The sequence below is a fragment of the Triturus cristatus genome, chromosome 12, assembly GCF_964204655.1.
Source record: "Triturus cristatus chromosome 12, aTriCri1.1, whole genome shotgun sequence".
NCBI classification, from domain to species: domain Eukaryota; kingdom Metazoa; phylum Chordata; class Amphibia; order Caudata; family Salamandridae; genus Triturus; species Triturus cristatus.
The window spans coordinates 22,772,202-22,795,842 of NC_140595.1; the positions used below are offsets into that span (position 1 = coordinate 22,772,202).

Consider the following 23,641-nt stretch of genomic DNA (forward strand, 5'->3'; position numbering starts at 1 on the left):
AATAACTTCAGATAAATGGGTTCTACAAAGTATCGGATCTGGTTATTGCCTGGAGCTCACCGCCAATCCCCTAAACATTCCTCCAAGATCACACACATTTTCACAAGAGCATTTGAACCTTCTCAAACAAGATGTTTTCTCTCTATTGCAGAAAGGAGCTATGGAGCCAGTCCCATTACTGTTTCAAGGGACCTGCGTATACTCCCTATACTTTCTCATACCCAAAAAGGACGGCTCCCTCAGGCCTATAATAGCCCTCAGAGACCTAAATCTGTATATCCAATCAGACCATTTTCACATGGTAACACTCCAACAAGGGCTCTCATTCCTTCAGCAAGGTGACTTTCTGTCTACTTTAGACTTAAAGGACGCGTACTTCCATATTCCAATACATCCCGCTCATCGCAAATACCTCAGGTTTGTGGTAGCGGGACCACGTTACCAGTTCAAAGTGCTTCCATTCGGAGTCTCCAAATGCCTGGCAGTAGTCGCAGCTCACCTGCGAAGACAACATATTCATGTCTTCCCATACTTAGACGACTGGCTCATCAAAGCCAGTTCACAAGCAAAGTGTCTACAACACACTCACAAAACAGTACAGCTGCTCCACAATCTCGGATTCACCATAAATCTGTCCAAGTCCCATCTCCAACACGCAAACGCACTTGGGAGCCACTCTCGATACACAAAAAGCTGTAGCCTGTCCCAATCCAGCCAGAATCCACAACATTCAGGCTCTAATTTCCCAGTTACAGCCCCACCTCTCATTACTAGCTCGGGTATTCATACTGTTACTAGGAATGATGGCGTTTTGCATCTTGATTATTCCCTATGCAAGACTTGAAATGCGTCCCCTTCTGGAATGCTTAGCACGTCAGTGGAATCAGTCTCAGGGTCAATTATCGGATCTAGTGTTGGTGGACGTCCGCTCTTATCGCTCTCTGCAGTGTTGGAATCCACAAAACCTTTCCAAAGGGCGGCCCTTTATCGACCCAGTTCCACAGACAGTGCTAACAGCAGACGCGTCGCTCACTGGTTGGGGAGCTCATCTCCAAACGCACACAATTCAGGGCATGTGGAGTCAGCAGCAAAAGCAACTTCACATAAATCATCGAGAGCTCCTAGAAGTATTTCAAGTGCTCAAAGCCTTTCAAACTCACCTTGTAGGCAAAGCTGTCCTGATGCACACAGACAACATGACAGCCATGTATTTTATATAGAAACAGGGAGACACACACTCTGTCCAACTGTCACACCTTCACAGGCCATTTGGAGGTGGGCCATACATAACAAAATCTATCTCCTAGCAGGTCACCTTCCAGGAGTAGACAATCAGATCGCAGACCTCAGCAGGCAGAGACAACAGATTGACGAGTGGGAACTCCACCCTAAAGTTCTCCTCCTGTTCTTTCAGATGTGGGGCTTGCCAGACCTAGATCTGTTCGCCACACACCAAAGCGCGAAATGCCCACGCTTCGCCTCCGATATCCACACCCATTGTCCAGAGGCAATGCGATATGGATGAACTGGCCAGGGATATTTGCCTACGCTTTTCCGCCTCTCCCACTCATTCCACTAGTGGTTCGGAAGCTCAGGCAAACGTCCCTCACACTAATCCTAGTAGCTTCCACATTGGCCCGTCAACCTTGGTTCACCACCACCCTGTTGGAACTCTCAGTAGATCCTCATCAAAAACGACATCTCACATCCAATCTCCTCACGCAGAGCCATGGAGAGATGAGACACCCAGATCCCAGACATCTCAACCTACCGATCAGGCACCTGGAGTCATAGAGTTTAGCTACCTCAATCTTCTGCCAGACTGTATGAACATTATTAAAGAAGCTAGACGACCTACTACAAGAGCTTGCTATGCAGCAAAATGAAAGCAGCTTGTTATTTATTTAAAAACAACCATATCAACCCGCTTGGTGCTTCAGTTCAGAACATCATTTGCTATTTACTGCATTTACAATGGTCAAATTTAGCGTACACATCCGTAAGCTTACAACTCGCTGCAATAGCCGCCTACCTTCAGAATAGTCAACATCTGTTTCTTTTCAGAGTGCATGTTATTAAGGCCTTTATGGAAGGACTCAAAGAGTTATTCCCCCCAGACTTCCACCTGCCCCATTGTGGAATCTTAATATTGTTCTTATCAGACTAATGAGTCCACCCTTTGAGCCATTGCATAAATGTGAACTGCAATTTCTCACTTGGAAAGTTGCTTTCCTCATTGTTATCACATCGCTGAGGAGAGTGGGTGAGCTTTAGGCACTAACCATTGAAGAACCATTTTTACAAGATCACCAAAACAAAGTGGTTCTTCGTACTAACCCTAAATTTCTACCCAAAGTAATTTCTGCCTTCCACATCAACCAATCTGTTGAGTTGCCTATTTTCTTTCCTCAACCAGATTTTGTGGCAGAACGTGCTCTACACACCTTAGATGTTAAACCAGCATTACTCTATTACATAAAAAGTAAAAAGCCTTTTCGTAAAACTAAATAACTCTTTGTTGCTTTTGCTCCACCTCACAAGGGCAATCCCATTTCAAAATCAGGTATTGCAAGGTGGATAGTCAAATGTATTTAGACATGCTATGCAAAAGCAAAAATGACTTTAACTATTTCCCCTAGAGCGCATTCCACTCGCAAACTGGGGGCTTCTATGGCATTCTTAGGGAATGTCCCCATAGCTGTAAAGCTGCAACATGGTCTACACCATACACATTTACTATTGTGTAGATGTGTTAGCAAGACAAAAAGCTGATGTAGGCCGTGGCAGTTCTTCGTATGCTCTTTCAAACCACTGCAACAGCTACAGGTTAGCCACGTATAGAGTATGCGAAGCATATGATCTACAGCTCACATGCCTCGAACGGAATATGCTGCTTACCCAGTATGCATCTGTTCTTGGCATGTAGAGCTGTAGATTCACAGGCACCCGCCCGCCTCCCCGGGTTCCTATACCTGTTGCCGTTATATCTTACTTAGATACATACACATGGACATCTCTATTCTACTCTTACTAACTCCATTCTCACCCTCTGTGGGAAAACAATCTAACAGTGGAGTCGATGCCCAAGCGCACTATCACCGAAAGGAGGAGTCACCTATCTCGTGACTGGAAAAGACTTCTTCGAAGAAAAACAAAGTGGAAACAAACGGACCCAACACTAGATGGCAGACTTATGCAAAGCATGTGATCTGGAGCTCTACATGCCAAGAACAGGTGCATACTGGGTAAGTAGCATTTTCCTTCTCAAAAACATTAAAAGTACACTTTAGGTGCCTAGAATAGATAAAAAAATATAAATACCGTTTTTAAAAATTGTCCTTTTAAACAAATATCAGTAGGGCATTTAGCTCGTAACCATGTTCACAACCATCTTTATGTTTCTCTTTTCTGTGCTTTTGCCTCTTCTCAAGCAGGGTTGTTCAGCTTGTGAATACACGGTGCAGTCACAGGCAGCCTTTTAGGCCTTCTAACACAATACAATGTTTACATTTGATATTTCAGTGTCTTAAACTGCTGTTCCTAGTGCAGTTTAGAGTACAGAAAGCGCTTCGATGCAGCCTTAATGCAGATTGTGTGCTACACAAGTGTCAATAATCGATAGATAACCACTGTCCGCTCACTGAGACATCGCTACATCACCATAGGCCAGTGTGATCAGCCTGCTGCTGTCGTGAGCTCTCTCAGAGGCACAAGTGGATTCGACCGCCGAAGAAAAGGAGGCAGAAGTGAAGCAGCCAGTGCAAACCTGTGCACCTTTGGTGACGGCTCGGTCTCAGTCCACTGAGATATCCTGCCTATCACTGTCTAATAAGGTACTATGCACTGTTTCATATTTGCCTATAGCTGTGTCTGAAGGTTGGGAAATAATGGTTAAATTAAGTATAACATTTTTCTGCCAGTCTCAGTGCAGTGCACAATCTATATTCCACCAGTCTGAACAAGATGAGACGGGTCACTGCTGCCCCCTGGTGGTGAGAAGCCTGCATGCCTCTTTTCGTGGCGCTCCATAGCCAGCGCAGTTGTTCGCTGCCCCAGGAGCTCCCCTCTTAATAGCTGAATGCGCTGCTGTCTCGCGCCCTGCTCCTGGCGCTTCCTACATCCCACCTCCCCCTGACCCTGGGCGAGGCAGGGCTCCTCCTGCTCACCCCAGTCTCGGCTGTTAGCTCCATTCCTTTTGTAGGGTGTCCAGACAGTTCTGTTCCTCTTAGAAGCGGCGCTCGAGATGCATTGTGATTGGACAACACATCTCCATTAATGTACCATAACCCAGGCATGCGCTGGACCCGAATGGGAGTGACCTCATCTGGCTGATAACAGTTCAGGGGGCACGTGGCCATTAAGAGCTTCAGTGCCGCACACTCGGGCACGATTCTGCTGTCGGTGTGTGTGTAGAAGAGCCAGCTCCGAGGTGGGGTGTAGCGCCTCGCGGAGAATCGTATGCAATTAAAAAGGACGCACGCACACTGGTGGGTGGAAGGTGCCTAGACTGTACCCTCCCTTCACCAGCCTCTAGAAACTCTTCTCTGGGACATATTGTATCCTTCTGAGGCTCACGGCTGCGCCCACGAGTAGCAGCCACTGTTCTCTACAGGACACGTAACACAGGTGTCTCCAAGCAGTGGACTGCGCGCTGCCAGTAGCGCCCAGACACCTTCAACGTAGCTCGAGTTCATTCTTAAATACGCGCAGGGTCACATTTTTCTTTGGATGCGAGGGGAAGGCTGTGTTTACTTTACGTTGTTATCATCCGGCTGCAGACGGCAGAGGCTGATGGGAGCAGGGCTCAGTCAGATGTATGACTCAGGCCGGCTCACAGAGGCGAAGATCTGAAGTATTTAACGAAAAGTCCCTCTCGACTGAATGTTGGAGTGAGAACAACACGGGGTTTCTGAAATGCTTTTAAATGGAAAAAAATAAAAGGGAAAAGTTACCTCAATGAATAACTCTTCGTTTTAATTTTATCCCATTTCAAAGTGTCGAAATTACAGGTAGCAGGCATGTTGCACCCAGTGGCCAGTAGACACTGTGCCATATTTATAACTGAATTTTTTTTTTTTTCAAATGGGAGAAATTTAAAGTTAAGAAAACTTTTTCTGTGAAAAAAAAAAAGTATTAAGGTATGTCTCCACTTTCAATTAAGCCAACTACGTCTTCATGTTTTGTGAAGCATGTTTATTCACTTACAATTCCTCCCATTTAAACAAATGTATTTTTCAGATACAAGTATGGCACCAAGTCTACAGGCCACTGATGGCAAGATGCTTGGTGTTTGTAAATATGAAACTTGTAAATGGGAGAGAATTTAAATGATGAGTTTTATGGAGTCCATATAAACAAAGTTAACTCTTCATTTGAATTTTTTTGATACAGTGACATATTTATAAGTGAAAAATGCGGCCATTGTTTTTAGTTGAAGAAATTTAAAGTGCAGAAATATGTTCCATAATCTGAACATTTTTGCAGAGCATTTTTCTGCACTTTAAATGTTGTTATACATGTAATGGTGCCACATATGGTGAATCGATGTCCTGTGCCACAAGTACATATGAAACAGTCTCTCAGTCACCCGTACACATATATCCCATGCATACGCACGCATGTTCATACACCCCCAAAGACCACGCTCTCACTGACACACGTGACAGTACTGTAATCGTGTCCCTCGTTAAAGTATTTTGTTCAAACCATAGCATCTGGCTCTATGGACATTAGGCTTAAAGTCAATTATTCTGGGTGTGGGAGCATGTGGTAACAATGCGCAAGTTGCTTAGCTTTCAGTTGCTCACAATGATGTCACTGATCGGAAGTAGCTCTCATGAGGGAAAAGATTGGAGACCTCTGACGTAACTTAACACACTGGTCTTCACTCGGGCTACAGGCTCTGTACGTCATCTTCGGATCTTGTTTACCCTCAGGTGTGATGCTCTGTACGTCATCTTCGGATCTTGTTTACCCTCAGGTGCGATTCTCTGTAAGTCATCTTCGGATCTTGTTTACCCTCAGGTGCGATTCTCTGTAAGTCATCTTCGGATCTTGTTTACCCTCAGGTGCGATGCTCTGTACGTCATCTTCGGATCTTGTTTACCCTCAGGTGCGATGCTCTGTACGTCATCTTCGGATCTTGTTTACCCTCAGGTGCGATGCCCGGCTTGCGACCTGCTGAGGCTGGCGAGTTCACCAAGCGAGCCTTTCAGAATGGGAAGTTGGACCTGACGGAGGTGGAGGGCCTGGGGGACCTCATCCATGCGGAGACCGAGGCGCAGCGGAGGCAGGCTCTGCGGCAGATGGCCGGAGACTTGGGACACTTGTACCGACGCTGGAGTGACCAGCTGCTCAAGGTCAGCCCAGCTTCCCTCCTTTGTGTCTAAATAATAAAGTGACCATCTGTACACAGAGAGGAAGCGGTGATTGAAGTCTACAAAATACATTGCAGCGGTATGCGTAAATCACTCCCTCGTCTCCCTCTTGTCCCTATGATTGGCCTGATTATCCTCAGTGGGGTCTCACTCATTGCCTTTCAGTGGCCTCACACCCTGCAGTGAAGTCTCCCAATCTGCCCTTCCCTGGACCTGTATCCTTCCTTAGCGTCTCACCCATTAAACAACACCGACGTCCTATGCCTTAAAAAGGTCTCACCCATTCATCATTGCTGGCCTCTCACAGGTCCCGGAGTCTGACTTTCTTCTCATCACCAGTCTCAAACATCCCAATTGTGTCTTCTAAATGTCATGAGTACAATTGTAGCCCTGGCCACTCCACTATCTCGGTGGATTAGCGCGGTCTCCAGCAGCGAGGCAATCCATGACTGCGGCCGCTGTAACCTCCTCTTCCAGGGTCCACGGGGGGCTGTTCCTCAGCCTCCCACCTCCACCGCCAGAGCTGCATTTCAGCAGTATTGTGTTTGTTCCTGCAGTTATACATTCATTCCATTATTTGTAGGAGGACGCACACTCATGGGCAGCAGTTGCTGTGTGTTCTGGTTGCTAACATTTGCTTGTTCTGGGTTTTTTCAGGCTCTGGCCTACATCGAAGCCTACATCGACTTCAGCGAGGACGACAGCGTGGAGGAAGGCGTGCTGTCGCAAGGTTAGCGTTCTTGGTAAAAGACTGGCTTCTCAGCGCTGGATGGCAGATGTGATACTTGCTCTGTAGGCGCCCCTCGAAACTGCTTCTGAGAGTAGTTTCTACAGAGCTCTGTACGCAAGCCTCTCAGACTTGCAACACCGGCTCTCTACCCACCCCAGTACAGCTCTGTTTCGCGTCAGTCTTGCTAGCTACTAATGGTGATATCTGCAGTGCAGTGGCAGAGAAGTAACAGAGGGGATAGTGCAGTGTAAGAGAAGTAACAGGGGTTGGTGCAGCGGCAGAGAAGTAACTGGTTGGTGCAGTGGTAGAGAAGTAACAGAGGGGATAGTGCAGTGGCCGAGAAGTAACAGAGTGGTTGGTGCAGTGGCAGAGAAGTAACAGAGTGGTTGGTGCAGTGGCAGAGAAGTGACGGGTTGGTGCACTGGCAGAGAAGTAACAGAGTGGTTGGTGCAGTGGCAGAGAAGTAACAGTGGCAGAGAAGTAACAGTGGTTGGTGCAGTGGCAGAGAAGTAACAGAGTGGTTGGTGCAGTGGCAGAGAAGTAACAGAGTGGTTGGTGCAGTGGCAGAAAAGTAACATAGTGGTTGGTGCAGTGGCAGAGAAGTAACTGTGGTTGGTGCAGTGGCAGAGAAGTACCAGAGTGGTTGGTGCAGTGGCAGAGAAGTAACAGTGGTTGGTGCAGTGGCAGAGAAGTAACAGTGGTTGGTGCAGTGGCAGAGAAGTAACAGAGTGGTTGGTGCAGTGGCAGAGAAGTAACAGAGTGGTTGGTGCAGTGGCAGAGAAGTGACGGGTTGGTGCACTGGCAGAGAAGTAACAGAGTGGTTGGTGCAGTGGCAGAGAAGTAACAGAGTGGTTGGTGCAGTGGCAGAGAAGTAACAGAGTGGTTGGTGCAGTGGCAGAGAAGTAACAGAGTGGTTGGCAGAGTGGTTGGTGCAGTGGCAGAGAAGTAACAGAGTGGTTGGTGCAGTGGCAGAGAAGTAACAGAGTGGTTGGTGCAGTGGCCGAGAAGTAACAGTGGTTGGTGCAGTGGCAGAGAAGTAACAGAGTGGTTGGTGCAGTGGCAGAGAAGTAACAGTGGTTGGTGCAGTGGCAGAGAAGTAACAGAGTGGTTGGTGCAGTGGCAGAGAAGTAACAGAGTGGTTGGTGCAGTGGCAGAGAAGTAACAGAGTGGTTGGTGCAGTGGCAGAGAAGTAACAGTGGTTGGTGCAGTGGCAGAGAAGTAACAGAGTGGTTGGTGCAGTGGCAGAGGAGTAACAGTGGTTGGTGCAGTGGCAGAGAAGTGACAGAGTGGTTGGTGCAGTGGCAGAGAAGTAACAGAGTGGTTGGTGCAGTGGCAGAGAAGTAACAGAGTGGTTGGTGCAGTGGCAGAGAAGTAACAGAGTGGTTGGTGCAGTGGCAGAGAAGTAACAGTGGTTGGTGCAGTGGCAGAGAAGTAACAGAGTGGTTGGTGCAGTGGCAGAGAAGTAACAGAGTGGTTGGTGCAGTGGCAGAGAAGTAACAGTGGTTGGTACAGTGGCAGAGAAGTAACAGAGTGGTTGGCGCAGTGGCAGAGAAGTAACAGAGTGGTTGGTGCAGTGGCAAAGAAGTAACAGAGTGGTTGGTGCAGTGGCAGAGAAGTAACAGAGTGGTTGGTGCAGTGGCAGAGAAGTAACAGTGGTTGGTGCAGTGGCAGAGAAGTAACAGAGTGGTTGGTGCAGTGGCAGAGAAGTAACAGTGGTTGGTGCAGTGGCAGAGAAGTCACGGGTTGGCGCAGTGGCAGAGAAGTAACAGAGTGGTTGGTGCAGAGGCAGAGAAGTGACAGAGTGGTTGGTGCAGTGGCAGAGAAGTAACAGAGTGGATGGTGCAGTGGCAGAGAAGTAACAGTGGTTGGTGCAGTGGCAGAGAAGTCACGGGTTGGCGCAGTGGCAGAGAAGTAACAGAGTGGTTGGTGCAGAGGCAGAGAAGTGACAGAGTGGTTGGTGCAGTGGCAGAGAAGTAACAGAGTGGATGGTGCAGTGGCAGAGAAGTAACAGTGGTTGGTGCAGTGGCAGAGAAGTCACGGGTTGGCGCAGTGGCAGAGAAGTAACAGAGTGGTTGGTGCAGAGGCAGAGAAGTAACAGAGTGGATGGTGCAGTGGCAGAGAAGTAACAGTGGTTGGTGCAGTGGCAGAGAAGTGACGGGTTGGTGCAGTGGCAGAGAAGTAACAGAGTGGTTGCTGCAGTGGCCGAGAAGTAACAGAGTGGTTAGCACAGTGGTAGTGCAGTAACAGAGTGGTTGGTATGGTGGCAAAACTGTAACACAGACATTCTCAGCTGATAAACTGAGGTGATTGGTTGAGTGGTGAGCTATTAGTACAGACCATTCTCAGGTGATGTTCCGCTTAGGTGTGTGGTACCGCAGTCAATCGCTAACAGAGTGGTTGGTAAAGTAGCAGAACAGTAACACCAGCCCCACTCAGGTGAGGTTGTTCTCAGGTGCTTTGTACGCATGCACAGCAGTAACACAAACTCTTTCTCAGTTGACCTCGCTGTGAGGTCTTTGCAGGCGGAGATAGCTGCCCATTTGCAGGACAGCCGTCGCGGTGAGCGGTTGCGCAGTGGTGTGCAGGTGGTGATCGCAGGGGCGACCAACGCTGGAAAGAGCAGCTTGCTGAATGCGATCTGTGAGTACTCTCAACTGCTTAATCCATATGTGAGTTCTGATAGTGGAGGACATGAGGTACCAGCTCGCCAGTGCTTAATTTGTGCCAGAGTTGTCCGGTGCTGGACATCTGCAATTATTTATAAACACCAGCACATACTTACGAGAAACTACCACATGGTGGCGCAGTCTGAGCGTATTTGTAAGAAAAGTTCAATAGTGGAGCTTTATATTATTTGGTATACCTTTAAAAAAGTGATAAAACTTTAACTGAAAACCTGCAGTTTAAAGTGGTGTGGGTTGTGCCAGCTGCATTGGACCAGGGAGTAATACCTTGAGCCCTGGCACCTCATTTGTTTACAAACCAAGCATTGGCGCTCACGCTGGAGGGACCATGAGCTGTGCTGACTGAGCGTGGGCCGCCTTACCCACCATAAAGCCAGAGTACTTGCAGTATATTGAACAGTCTGTTCATCTTATTCCCACTAGCAGATCGCTGAGTGCCCCAGCAGGGGGTGCTGTGCTCTCAGATCCCATGAGCTGACTCTGTGTCCAGCCAGAGACCTTCCAGTGCCCCCTGGGCTCTCAGATCCCATGAGCTGACTCTGTGTCCAGCTAGAGACCTTCCAGTGCCCCCTCCTGATGCATTCCCATGTGAAGGGGACATTTGCTGAGCACATAGCTGGTTGCCTCGCCAAGTTGGGTGGGACCTTAGCCGTAAAGGAAGCCTTTTCTGTGACCTCAATATTTATATCTTTTGCACATCCTTTCTTTCTGTGTGTTTCTGTTTTGTTTACACAAGCTGTCTGTGGCACTTCATTTACAACAAAAGTGGCTTCTTTCTGCTTTGTTTGCTTAACTTTATCTTGACACTCTCCTTGTTTTTGGTATTTTCTTTTGAGAAAACACTTTGTGATTGAGCCAGCTTCTGTTTCTGACACCCATTGGCTAAGAGATCTTCCGAAAACCCACAAGGACTCTTGCAGAAGGAGCACACCACAAAATAATAAAGTTTGTTCTAATAAAGACAAATGAAAACAGCTTAAACACAAGAAAGGGGCTTAATCTCTGCCCCCAGTGTCAAACGTACAACAATTTTAGCAAGAAATAAACAGATCCCTTCTTCTGAGGTTAAGAAGTGAGTGTGTGTTCTTTTCAAGCATTAAAAATGTTCAGTCAAAGCATCAATTCAGTTTGCATTGTTTTCAAAAGCTATTCTAAGGGGAGAACCTGTTACAAAGACCTTTCAGTATAAATGATGACAGACAAAGCTGATCAGACCTACACGTTTCTCCATTTCTGCATCTGCTGCCGTGCTTACAGGCCTTACTCAGGCACTTATCTAAATGAGCGCTTTGTGGTGCGCAGAATACAGACAAGTCAATTTTTAGAGCTGCATTTTGATGTTGTCATTCGTGTCCACACTGGGCAGTGGTGGAATTAGGAAATACCTTATCTCCGTCCCTGTTTCAGAAACCACCACATGTTGTACGGTTGGAGCCCCTCGCCATGTAAACAGGAGTATTGCGGTCGTTGTTTTACAGCTTTTACTAATTTGCATTTGTATACAAGGCTTTTAGAACATTTAGATACCGAGATAGAGGTGAAACTCTCATGTGTGTTGTTATATATCGTGAATGTAGATTCACTTAACCGCACAGATCGGATTCTAGCGTGTTGCAAGAACTTATTGGCAGTCCATCACTGTCGAGAGTCATAAAGGCTAAAAAAACTTAAAGCAAACAGAACAGGACCCCCCCCCCACTCTGCTTAGCTGTATTATTAGAAGTCTTCTTCCTGGATATATAGGCCCCCTGGGTTCTTTGCCCATTGCCCCTCTTCCCTCCACACAGTGTGCCATAAATAATTGCACAGCTCTAGTTTCCTGCGGAGCCGCACAATCTCTAGTTGCTCTGCACCTCAGTCTCCAGTTACCAGGAAGAAAAACATTGCTGTGCATATTAGTGGCGTAGGTTTTAACCAGTGTTTAATTTGAGCAGGTGTTTTCCGGTGCTCGGCACCTTCCACTTAATTGTCGTCACCACTCTTAAGACAGTCTGCCACATGGTGGCACTGCTCATCTAATTTAGAGATGAGCAGAACAAGTGTTGTTTATGAATACAATAGGCATAAAAACAATACTAATCCCTGCCTCCCCAGCCACTCCTTAAGCTTTGGGGACCTGGAATAACCTTGACTGTCGCACTTGCAGGCGAGAGGGATGGTTAGTAGTTTTTTTGGTGCCATTGGCAGTGATGACGGGGCAACGGGTGGTTCAGGCTGCTGTGGCCTCCTCGTCAGGGTGCTGACACTAATTATTTTACAAATTAAGTACTGGTTCTAACGCCTTCTTTGCCCATTATCTCATTTAGGGCTCATGATCCCATACATTGGTAGTGTTGCAGTCCCCATCTACATCAGGGTGCTGCCATTTAATGAAGCTTCAACTTTGACATTTTAAACATCTTTCTTGGCTGCTCACCACACGCTTCCATTTCCATCCATATGCGTTTTCATTTCTCTTTTTCACTGTATCACAGACCCCAGTATTAATCCGTGGTCCTCTCTGCCCATCCACCTTTTTAAGGGGGTCCCTGAAGAAGTTACATCTGTTTGGGAACTTTGGGCGTGTGTGCGATCTCTAGCTGATAATGTAAAGCCCATCTGGAGACTTCTCGTTAAAGTCTCACTGTAACTTGGAAAGCCCACGTCCTATTTTTTGAGACATCATAGTGTTCTAGCAATAGATTCACTTCAACACAAGTAGTGTAGGACAGCCCTCTGGAAATCTCTCTGGACCGACAAGAACTACTGTCATTTGGGAAACAAAGACAATGCCCCCCCCCCCTTCATCCTCCCCACCCACGAGTGTCTTGCTGTTATTTTTATTTTTTAAACAAGCACTTGCTGTTGTCTCAATGTCCTCAGGGGCGACCTTCAGCTGACCTCTTAAAACTATATAAAACACATTAACAACCAAATCTGCAGAATATCCTGACAAAATGTTATTCACCAAATAGGCACTGATTTACTGTTCCACACAGGTGAGCAGGGATTCTTTTTATTGACATTATTGTTTCTGCCCTCCAGAGTAAAATACTTTGGTTAAAACTTCCACATTGTATGTTTGATTTTCTGGATTTGTATAATTTTGATGACTAATTGTAAGAAGCATTGTTGTATATCCTTATGTGCTTAATAAACCTATCTTTTGAAACTTAAAAACTTCCACATTGTTTCTCTCAGTTTCTTTTGAAAAAAAAATGCACCTGCCTGTATTCAGCCCCTGCCAGGTGTGTTTGAAAAGCTGTCTCTTGAATGGGAGTCTGTAGGACTGGTGAACCCCCTCTTTCCTGCAGCACAGATTATATGTTCCACATGTATCATGTAGGTGTATCTAGGGGACACCCTTAAAGGTTCAAGAAATGAGGCTTTAAAAAGAGGCAGAATGCTCGACAGCCTTCTGGATTGTGAGTCGATGCTTCAAATGGCTGCCGCTTTGAGAGCCCTGCGACGTAAACACAAACTGCGACAAAACCTTTTCGTGTCGAAGTATGTAGCATTCTTTCCGCCATCTTTGAATTCCATTTGAATATGAAAGGTGTGTGCTTTCTGCTGCTCCAAGACCATCAATTGCAGATATTGGTAATACATTCTCAACTTTCTCACCACTGTAATTGCTGAACATGGCAATCATGAGGGGAAGGATGGGCAGTTAACTTTTGCAAAGTCATGGCCCATAGCTGCCAAGGTTTCAGACTGCTTATGTGTGATATTTTCAGAATTTCAGTGCAATTATGAGTGACATTCAGTAACTATGAGTGACACTTTCTTGTGAGCAAAATCAAGCGATGAAGACGAGGGAAACATATAAATATAAGACATTGCACCCATTTGAGCTACAATAAACGAATAAGATCTTACAACTGCTGCAAAGCACCAGCAATTGAAGGGCTCTGACCTAGTAAAAAGCAGCAACTCAGAGCTATCCTCGCTAAATACAGTTTTGCGAATATGCGTGGTTCATGCTCCTTTGTGAAAACTGTTACTAGACTAAACGCTGACCGTGCTCCAGCACTCTGCAAAATATGTGACACTTGGAGTGACACTTTCTCGCAAGTAAATACAAGCTTTGGAGTGCAGGGAAAGATATGAATAATGGAAATCAGACCCCTTTGAGCAGTGAAGTTCGAAAAGAATCCTGACCCCTCTCCCAAACTCACAGACATGGCTCTCATTGCTGTCCTCTTCAGTGAGTACCCTCTTGTGGACTCACCTGTGCCACCACAAGTAAGTTCTCCCTGCAGTGCCAGACTGAGGCAGAGGGCCTCTTTGGCTAGTGTTCTTGGGCAGATGGGCCAGTGAGCTCACTGGCAACATGCTGTAAACTGTGGCTGCAGTGCCACTCTGGTGGCTAGCGTTTATTTTCAATACAAACCAACTTGCCTTCTAGAATGTTGCCCTCCCCTCCATTAATGCAGCAGATGGAAGCCGAGCCCCACAACGGAGTTTGCTGCCCCGCTCAGCATTACAATATAATACACTCCGACTTCTTTTAAATGTCTCTGCACACTAATGACGCATACAGAATGTTTGCCATTTGGAATGCACCGTTGCATAAACTTTACAATTAAAAGTGTAATGCTGTTAAACGCTGCCACAAATGTTATGGTTTCAACTTGTGCCACCGGGTGCCCCATTGACTTTCAGACTGCGCTTCTGCTTGCTGCACGTTCCGCTTGCGCCGCAGTAAGGTCCCATGTCGCCTCTAGCAGCTGCTCGTTGATTGGACCCCTCCAGTCCAGTCAGCAAGTTCACCGGCACCCACAGAAAATCTGAAACGCCTTCAACCCTGCAATGACAGGCGACTTGGCCAATACACCAGGCATTTCTGTTATATTCGTCATAATGCCCTGCACTTGAAAACCACTGCAATAAATGTGGACAAACGATGAGTTATTAACACGGCATACAATAAACAAACTCTACTGGACTGGAAAACACCTCCTAAAGACGCGCTCCCGTATGAATTCCGAATAAGGACTCTCTGTATTAACGGAAAGATTCACACCAGTCACTCTCTAAGGGGCAGAGTGGGGCAACACGGTGCTTTGGGGCGAAGCTGGGTCACAATCAAGTCTGTGGTGTAGAACGAGACAGCATGTGTGCCAGTTCCTACAGAGAGGTGGGACAAATGAATGTCAGCAAGTGTGGCGAGTGCACAGACCCGCACTCCCTGCATACGTGCCTGGGAAGGTTAGAGCAGCAAACTTAAATCGGAAACTTGTTGACACAAGTGTCAACAACACAATACCTGTATGAATCTGGGGCAGCCAACCCGGCCTGCAATGTGACCATAACGCGCTACGTCAAGCAGCACTGCCATTGCCAAAACATTATTCATTCACTGACTGCTATTCGCGCTGCCACGGGCGTGGCCGCGGTAGGACTTGACGTCACATACGCCTCTGCCTATTGTGTGTCACAAACTCCCCACCCCAGAGGCTGATTGTCTCCTTAGTAGTGATCGGGCACACAGACACGGCGGCTAATGCATTGAAATTTGGTGCCGCACTGCGCTGTGACGGGGCGGTGAATGATCCTTAATAATATTGTTACTGTTGAAACTAGAGTAGCAGCTGCTAGAGCTGCGGACTCTGAGCCAGCACCCCCCACTGGAGCAGCGCGTGCAGCGCGCTGCCACTTCACTTTCAGTGCTTTGTTATGGTGATTACTAGCGCTCCTTGACCGCTGAAGAGGCACTATTATGCATGACTACGCATTTTAGTGCGGTGATGCGGACCCCCACACTGAAATGCGTTAGTCTAACGCCGGATGCGTGATGCTTGGCAGGGCTGCACAGCCCTGCATTGAATTCTATTTGCAGGAGTTTTTCACGTTTCAATCTTTTTATGAAGAAGGAAAGCTGTACTGTTTGCGCGTGTGGTGCACCTCCTGTGACTGTGAGGGACATTTGCTTCCCAACATGGGCCCCGGTCTGTAATAGGAAAGCTGGAGGAATTCTTTCAATATAAAAGCAGAGCCTCTTTGCAGTGTTGATTTAAGATTCATTCCAAATGGAACCTTGGTTACACAGGCTTGGGTTTTTTTTTTTTATACCAGCGATGGGGCTGAAACGACTAACGTACACGGACGAGCACTGAAGATTAATGGGTGCTAATGCCCCCCCTCATGAACCACTTACACAGATTCACGCCCCCTTCGGTTGGTTAAATATATTACTCCTTTCGGACAGATGGTGGCAGACAGTGACCAACCCTTAATGTCTCCAAATGTGGAGGTAATGGTACTGTTTGGACCAATAAGGACCCTCCCATGCATCACAGAGACCCCAAAGTTTGCCCAAACCCCAGTATGTCTGCCTTCTTCCAGAGGCCTTGGTGTGTCTTTGCTGATATGGCTAAGAGCCACCAAGGTCTAGGGTGCGACGAGTCTGTCTTTTTATCTGAAGGCGGACAGCTCAAAGCCCTATTGAAGCCTTGCGTTGTGTCGGGTCCATATATCATTGCGGCAGTTTGGCGTTGGCGTGACTCCGTCAATGCTGAGTTTCCAGATTTGCAGAGGAAGGAAAAGACGGGACAGTAATTTCCTCACAAGTGAAATGGCCTCTGAGATAAGGGCAGCACCGCCTCATTCTTTAAAAACCACATTTTATGCAGAAGGCGCGGAGTTCTCTTGGGATTAATTCATCCAGCATCACAGATATGCGTGGAGTGTCGACAGATTATTATTTCGTCAGCATTTAAAGGTGTAGATTGACATTTTTATTTTATTGTGACTCAGAAACTTGATTCTTGTTCAGTGGACTGTTCTATGGGGGTAACATGGGAGGTGCTTCTGAGGACATGTTTTAAGGGGTCTGCAACCTATTGATATGTGTACACACCTCTATTTAGGGGCTTCTCTGTGGGGTCTGAGGAGGTTCACTTGATTTAAGCAGAGGTAGAGCCGAACAAGTGTTCCATGACATGTGAATAAAAAGAAATATTTGTTTTCTTGAGGGAACCGCAAAGATAATGCAAAAACTTTATATGAAGTTAAGATAGACACTGCTGTCTCTGTGAGCGTAGGTCAAGACTGTTTTGTGTCTGTGTCTCTCACTGTGAGGTGGCCCTGGGAGAGGTGTAACCAGCAAGGAGGAGGCCGTCTTTCCACTGTGTCTATTGTTGAGGAGGCCTCACCTGGAGTATGGCAGCCAGGCCAACATTCACGTCTCCATAATCCCCCAGGTGGCTCAGACCTACCCGGGTGCCAGGTGCAGAGAGGGTGTGAGATGAGCACTGAAAGCTAACAGAGTTGTGAGTCCTCACACTGGTGTGATCTGGAAGCATCAGAGTAGAGTACAGAGTATCACACACCTTTGTGTAGGGTTTGTGAGTTTTCATCGAGTTGTAGCTCATCGCGGCAACGACTCCTTGCTTGGGTCTCATGTGCATGAGATTTACATCCCTGTCAAATCAAAGACCTAAACTCAGCCAAACTCTTTCTCTACAGAGTTACATAAATGTCTCATCCTCCAGTCAATTTGGTGTCTTTTTTTACACATAAAAGTGTGAAACATTGATGCTTTCCTTGTTTCAGCTCCAAACAACTGCCTTAAAAAATTGTTTCTAAATTGTAGACTACTGAAACAGGTTGATGATTTCTGTTCAAGTATTGCTGCTAAATATAATTAGTGTTACGTTTTCAACCTATTTTATGCAATGCAGATATAAAGTTAGCATTATTTGCATAGCGCATGGCGGTAGCAATAACATGCTTTATTATAGCATTTGTTCCACCATTTTCGACATTTTAAAGCGCTGTTAATAAGATGTCAAAAGAATTAAATGCTGAGAAGTTTCTGCAAGGATTCAAATTTGGGAGCGGCTGATAACATCAGATGTCAGCAGCGAGTGGTTTAATTTGCTGAGCTGTCTTTCTAGCCATAAAAATGATTAAATCTTGCCAAAGTATAAAAATGACTATTTAAGGCTTGCAAAATTAAGTAATTTGTGCCCAGTATACATAGATATTTTAAATAATTTTTGATTGAATGTCATATTTTACCTTATTTTTTGCTAGCAAGTAGAAGCTGTTTGTTAACGCAGAGCGGTGTCCCAGCAGCGGGGAGTGGTCTGTGGTCTGGCACCCCCGCTGCCCTGGTCAGCAGATCCCTCATTGTTCCTCGCGCCCCTGTTTCCTGTTCAGCCTCACAGGATGTGACTCTAAATTTACCCTGCAGGGGTCAGAGGTGTGCGCCACACTGGCTATTTCTGCATTAATGGGCAAGGAGGGCTGACCTGCCATTCTGTGCTGATGGCTCTTGAGGTCTCTGACTTCCTCCTATTCAGACTGAGGGCGGCTGCTACTCTGGGACTCCTGCATCCGACACAAGCAGCGGCACCGCTTGTCCCCCCTCGCCCCAGAGAACTGACTGCTGCCGTCCTCCCAGTGGAACCCTCATCCCTAGGGTGTTGGGCACATACCATCCGCGCAGCAGCCCTTGCGCATTTTTACATTGCTCCACCATCTGTGCCTTGGACATCCTTTACTGATCAGGACAGGGGGGGGGGGGGGGGGGATGTCTCTGCTGTGCATCTCTTGTCCTCCACAGAAAATCTGGAAGGGGGTTGTCTCTTGCATACAAGGTCCATAAACCCATCAAGTTATTTTCGATCAATAAATAGTGCATTTCTTGCATGGATGAGCTGTGCAGTTTTATCCTACTCAGAGGGCCTGTGGCAGTGCTGTTACTTGCAAGCAGTTTAGTTTCCTTTTGCAGGCGTGTGGTGGAGGGTTGTCTACTCTTGCCATGTGGCATTGATGGATAGACTAGGGTGTGAGTGCTTGTCTCTTTTAGAGTGTGAGCTGGTGGCTTGCATTGTCTCTTCTGCGTTGTGAATCAACATTCGTGGCCGCCCTCTCCACGTCCTGGGGTTAAAGGCACACAGCTGATGAAGGGCGCCAGCGCCCGTCAGCCAGGTGGAGTTTACGCACACCGGTGCCCGTGCCTGCAGACATCTTGAGGGATTTCTCAAAACGATCCTGTTGCCCTGCACAGCTGGCACGCCAGTGACTCTGCCTCGGCCATGCCCGATTGTAGGGTACCTGGCTTCTTTGAAATGGACCGTTTCCCCATATACTAGTCCATCACAATCGTGTCACCTTTACGGCCAGACCACTGGCAAGTTCGGAGAGTATTTTCTTTGTATGGCACCCAGCCCTACACCTCTTACTTCCCAAAGTGCTGCAAACCAGCGTCCCCGTCCCCCCCACACTGCCTTCTCGTTTATCTAGATCGGCTCCCTCTGTCTGACTTGTGATTGTTTAGAAGTCCTCTCATAAAAATGCAAAGTGCAGAAACAAGCAACCTAACCCCTTTCATGACCCTCCACCTCACATCCCTTTCATAAAGAATGACTCTCATCAATCAATAGCGGCTAAAAGTCGATATATATTTTCGTTGTTTTGGGGCATTTTGATATATATATATATCACCATACACTTCTCCTCCAGGAAGTATACACGGACACCAGGGATATTTGCAGTTAGGGCTGAATACACGTCTTTATGTTATATAACATGACAATGCGTTTTCAATCACGTTGTAATTCGGCAGTGGATATGTTCATTTACTTTGAATATACAAAATTTGGGTACTAACTTTTTAAGCATGAAGTGTAATTTTCGAAATGCTACTGGGTAACTGATACCCTTTGTTTGATCTTCTGCACTAGGCTAAGATGGCCGCCAAGTTTACCAATTTGCCACTCTACACATTCTCTGGTGCTAAGAGTCTGTTGTTTATTTTGTTTATTTTTGTGCACAGGAACTGTATTTAACTTTATACAAAAAAACGTCATTGTAACGTGAACAAGGCGAAAGCTGAAACGCGTTGTTTGTGCAGTCCATTAAACCAATTTGATAACTGCAAATATCCCTGGTGTCCGTGTATACTTCCTGGAGGAGAAGTGTATGGTGTTGCATAATTGGGGTTGCCGATTACCCCCACACGGACCGCCCAGCAGACAGCCTTCGTCTTTATCGGGACGGGTGTTTTTTGATATATATATATATATATATATATATATATATATATATATATATATATATATATATTACCTACTGGCGGTCGCCAGTAGGTAGTTATAGTTAGGACCACGTTTCCATAGGAAAACCTCAACATTCTATTTTGAATAACTTTGGCGCCGGTCGACGAATCCTCGCGAATTTCTCAAAATAGGTGGGGCGCTACGCTCCGCTCCTACCCTGAAAGTCTCGGGGGGATCCGTCAAGCGGGGGCTGAGATAAAAGGGGGGTCCCAAAACGCGTTTTTCCCATGCATTTTTCCATAGGACCTTTAGAACGAGCTACAGCCCGAACGGCTGAACAGAATTACTCAAAATTTGGCAGAGAGGTAGTCCCTAGGTCAAGGAAGTGCCTTTTGTAGGTTTGGTGTAAATCCGTTCAGTAGATTCTGAGAAAATAGCCTTTAAATCAATATATATATCTGAGCCCGCTTACGGTACGCTTACCGTACGCTTACGGTAAGCGTACGGTGGCGTGCGCGAGCGCGATTCTGATTGGCTCTTAGATCTTAGTAAACATTCGAATCGGCCGAAACCAGGAAGCGGCGGCCGCCATTTTCTGTGTTTCACTCTGAAAAAAAAAGAGTGAAAACAAGAAAAGGGGGCAATGAGAAGAGTTACAGACCCCCTTACATTTGTGAGGGGGTCAAAGAAGGACTGTAAAGTACAAAACAAACATTTATTGATTTTTAAAAAAAATCACGGGGTACGCGTACGGTAAGCTTACGGTAAGCGTACGGAAGAAACATGGCGTGCGCGAAGGAGATTCTGATTGGCCCATAGATCTTAGTAAACATTCGAATCGGCCGAAACCAGGAAGCGGCGGCCGCCATTTTGTGTGTTTCACTCAGAAAAAAAACAGAGAAAACAAGGAAAGGGGGCAATGAGGAGAGTTACAGACCCCCTAACATTTGTAAGGGGGTCAAAGAAGGACAGAAAAGTACAAAAAAAACATTTATTGATTTTAAAAAAAATCACGGGGTACGCGTACCGTAAGCTTACGGTAAGCGTACGGTAAAAAAAATAAAAAAAAAAAAATGAAAAGCAGATTTAAGAGTTTGCTCTTCATATGTCCTCCATGTGCGCACGGTGCGCGAAGCGCATCGTGCGTTCATGGCCCATCTAGCGTAATGTGGGCACGCGGTGCGCGAAGCGCACCGCGTGCTCACTGTGCGCGCACGGTGCGCGAAGCGCACCGTGCGCGCATGGAACGAAATGCGTTAAGTGGGCGCGCACGCCACAAATGGCGTAAAGTAACTTAGCATTTAAAAAACCGTACAAATTCACTGAAAAAACCATAGGTTTCACACATGTTATAGTTAGCTGGACATTTTACTGATAAAAAACCAATGAAATTCCCCCGTTATAGTTACTGTAGGCAACTATAACTCACGCGACCGTAATCCTCTGCTGATGACATATGTGTCTTTATGAAAAAAAAATATTTGTAATATATGTATAGCTAAAATTTAATGGAAGAAGACATGGGCAAATAAGTGTCTAAATACAGTATTAGCATCAGCAGAGGATTGCGGTCGCGTGAGTTATAGTTGCCTACAGTAACTATAACGGGGGAATTTCATTGGTTTTTTATCAGTAAAATGTCCAGCTAACTATAACATGTGTGAAACCTATGGTTTTTTCAGTGAATATATATATATATATATATATATATATATATATATATTTCCGGTTTCTTAAAAATGATAACCCTGTCATGCCAGTCTTGTACTTTATTCCAAAAGGTTCACAAAAATGCCCTTGTACCACCCGGGAGGCCAATCATATCAGCCCGCAACAGTATCTTAGAGAATGCAAGTAAATATGTGGATTTTTTTCTACAAGATTTTATGAGACAGTTACCCTCATTTATCTTAGATACGGGTGATCTCCTGTGTAAGTTGGATGATGTTGTATGGCATGATGATTATCTGCTCATCTCTTTAGATGTCTCTTCGCTATATACTAGCATCAACCATAGAGACGGACTTAAAGCTGTAGAGTTTTACTTGAACAAACGCCCTATTTGTTTTACTGAGCACAACAAAATGCTGATGTCAATCGTTTCCATGTGCCTAGAAAACAACTTCTTTTTATTTCAAAAAATTGTCTAACAGCAGATTAGAGGCGTTGCGATGGGGGCCTGTTTCTCCCCGAGCTATGCTTGTTTGCATATGGGACTTTGGGAGGAGCGGGTCCTCATGGCATCATTTCAAGAGGTTGTTTGCAATCACATAATCCGTTGGTACAGGTACATTGACGATCTCTTGATCATTTGGAAGGGCCCGGAGATTGGGGCTCTCCAATTTATTGATGACATCAACAGTAATGATTTGAATCTTGAATTTTCAGGTCAAATAAGTTGCAACAGTATTTGTTTCCTTGATGTTGAGCTATTTATCCTTGATAACCACCTACACTCTAGACTCCATAGGAAAATGACTGCTGGAAACTCCCTCCTACATGCAACTAGTCATCACCCTGCACACCTGATTCACAGTATCCCCTTTGGGGAGATGCTGCGCTTCAGAAGAATATGCACCACCGATTTGGATTGTTTCAAGGCACAATCAGAATGCCGAGAACGATTCTTGAATCGGGGATATACCACGAAAATGATAGATACAGCTATATCTAAAGCCAATAATCAGGGCAGGACTTAAGGCACTAACCCAAAAACCATCCAGTGGTCATATTATTGACCCAGATACCTCAGAATAACTTAGATTAATTCTGACATATAGTCAACAACAGCATACTATAAGAAGAATTGTAACTAGGAATTGGGCGTTGGTCAAAAGTGATCCAATTTTGGGGGACACCTTGTGTCGATCACCCAATTTGACCTTTAGAAAGGCACGCTCTATGAGGGATCAATTGGTCAGTAGTAGCCCTGAATTGGTAGACAACGCAACGTGGTTATCCACTAGTAAAGGTTTCATTAAGTGTGCAAGTTGTAAGGCATGTAAACACGAGATTAACAAAACAGAGTACACTACACCATGGAGTGACAGGATGACCAAAATTGATAAAAAAACTCACTTGCAAAACAGAATTTGTTATTTATGTACTGGAATGCCCATGTGGCTTACGCTACGTGGGCAGTACAAAACTGCAAGCACATAAAAGAATTCTGCAGCATATTCGAGCCATCAACCATGGGGACTCTAGTTATCCAGTAGCACGTCATTTTGATGAAACACACTCTAGGAGATCTAGTGAACTTAAATATTTTTTGATTGACTCAGTCCCTCCTTTAAGGAGAGGTGGTAATCGTGACTCTTTGTTAAGAAAACTTGAAACACGATATATAATCCAATTAGACAGGAAGATTCCAAATGGATTGAATTTTAGTGAGGATTTTTTTACTCACTTATAATATACTGATTTCTATTAATATTCAATCCTGTTGTCTACTGACCACTGAATCACTAGCGCTCCCTCTCTTCTCTGTTCTTTTTAACCTATGATAATATAAGATTTTCTTTTTTCATTTTTTACACACACAATTTTATGATTCATGTTATTTATAGCACAATTTTGCACTTATAGGTTACCCTACACCATTTAAAGATGACACCAGGTAGATTTTAGTTTCATTGTGCTACCAGTGTTTCACTATGTGCAATAATCCACTATGGAAACCGAAAATACAACAATGTAGCAGGTTTTTTCATGTGTCAATAAGGTTATTTATAGATGGTTTTTTTAAACCACTATTATATGTATTAGGATTTTTTTTATAAAACAATATGAGTGTTTATTTAAACCCTGTTTTTTAATCCTGTCTTTTAACCATATGTGAATTTTTTATGAATATATTTA

At 45.5% G+C, this 23,641-nt stretch overlaps 1 protein-coding gene across 1 annotated transcript in view; it reads left to right on the plus strand.

The window, feature by feature from the left end:
- GTPBP3 (GTP binding protein 3, mitochondrial) overlaps positions 1 to 23,641 on the plus strand; it is a 45,146-nt gene that overhangs the window by 10,165 nt on the left and 11,340 nt on the right. The window contains exons 4-6 of the mRNA XM_085637784.1: positions 6,157 to 6,359; positions 7,035 to 7,107; positions 9,604 to 9,747. Of these exons, the coding sequence (XP_085493910.1) occupies positions 6,157 to 6,359; positions 7,035 to 7,107; positions 9,604 to 9,747 (420 nt within the window). The remainder of the gene's footprint in view (positions 1 to 6,156; positions 6,360 to 7,034; positions 7,108 to 9,603; positions 9,748 to 23,641) is intronic.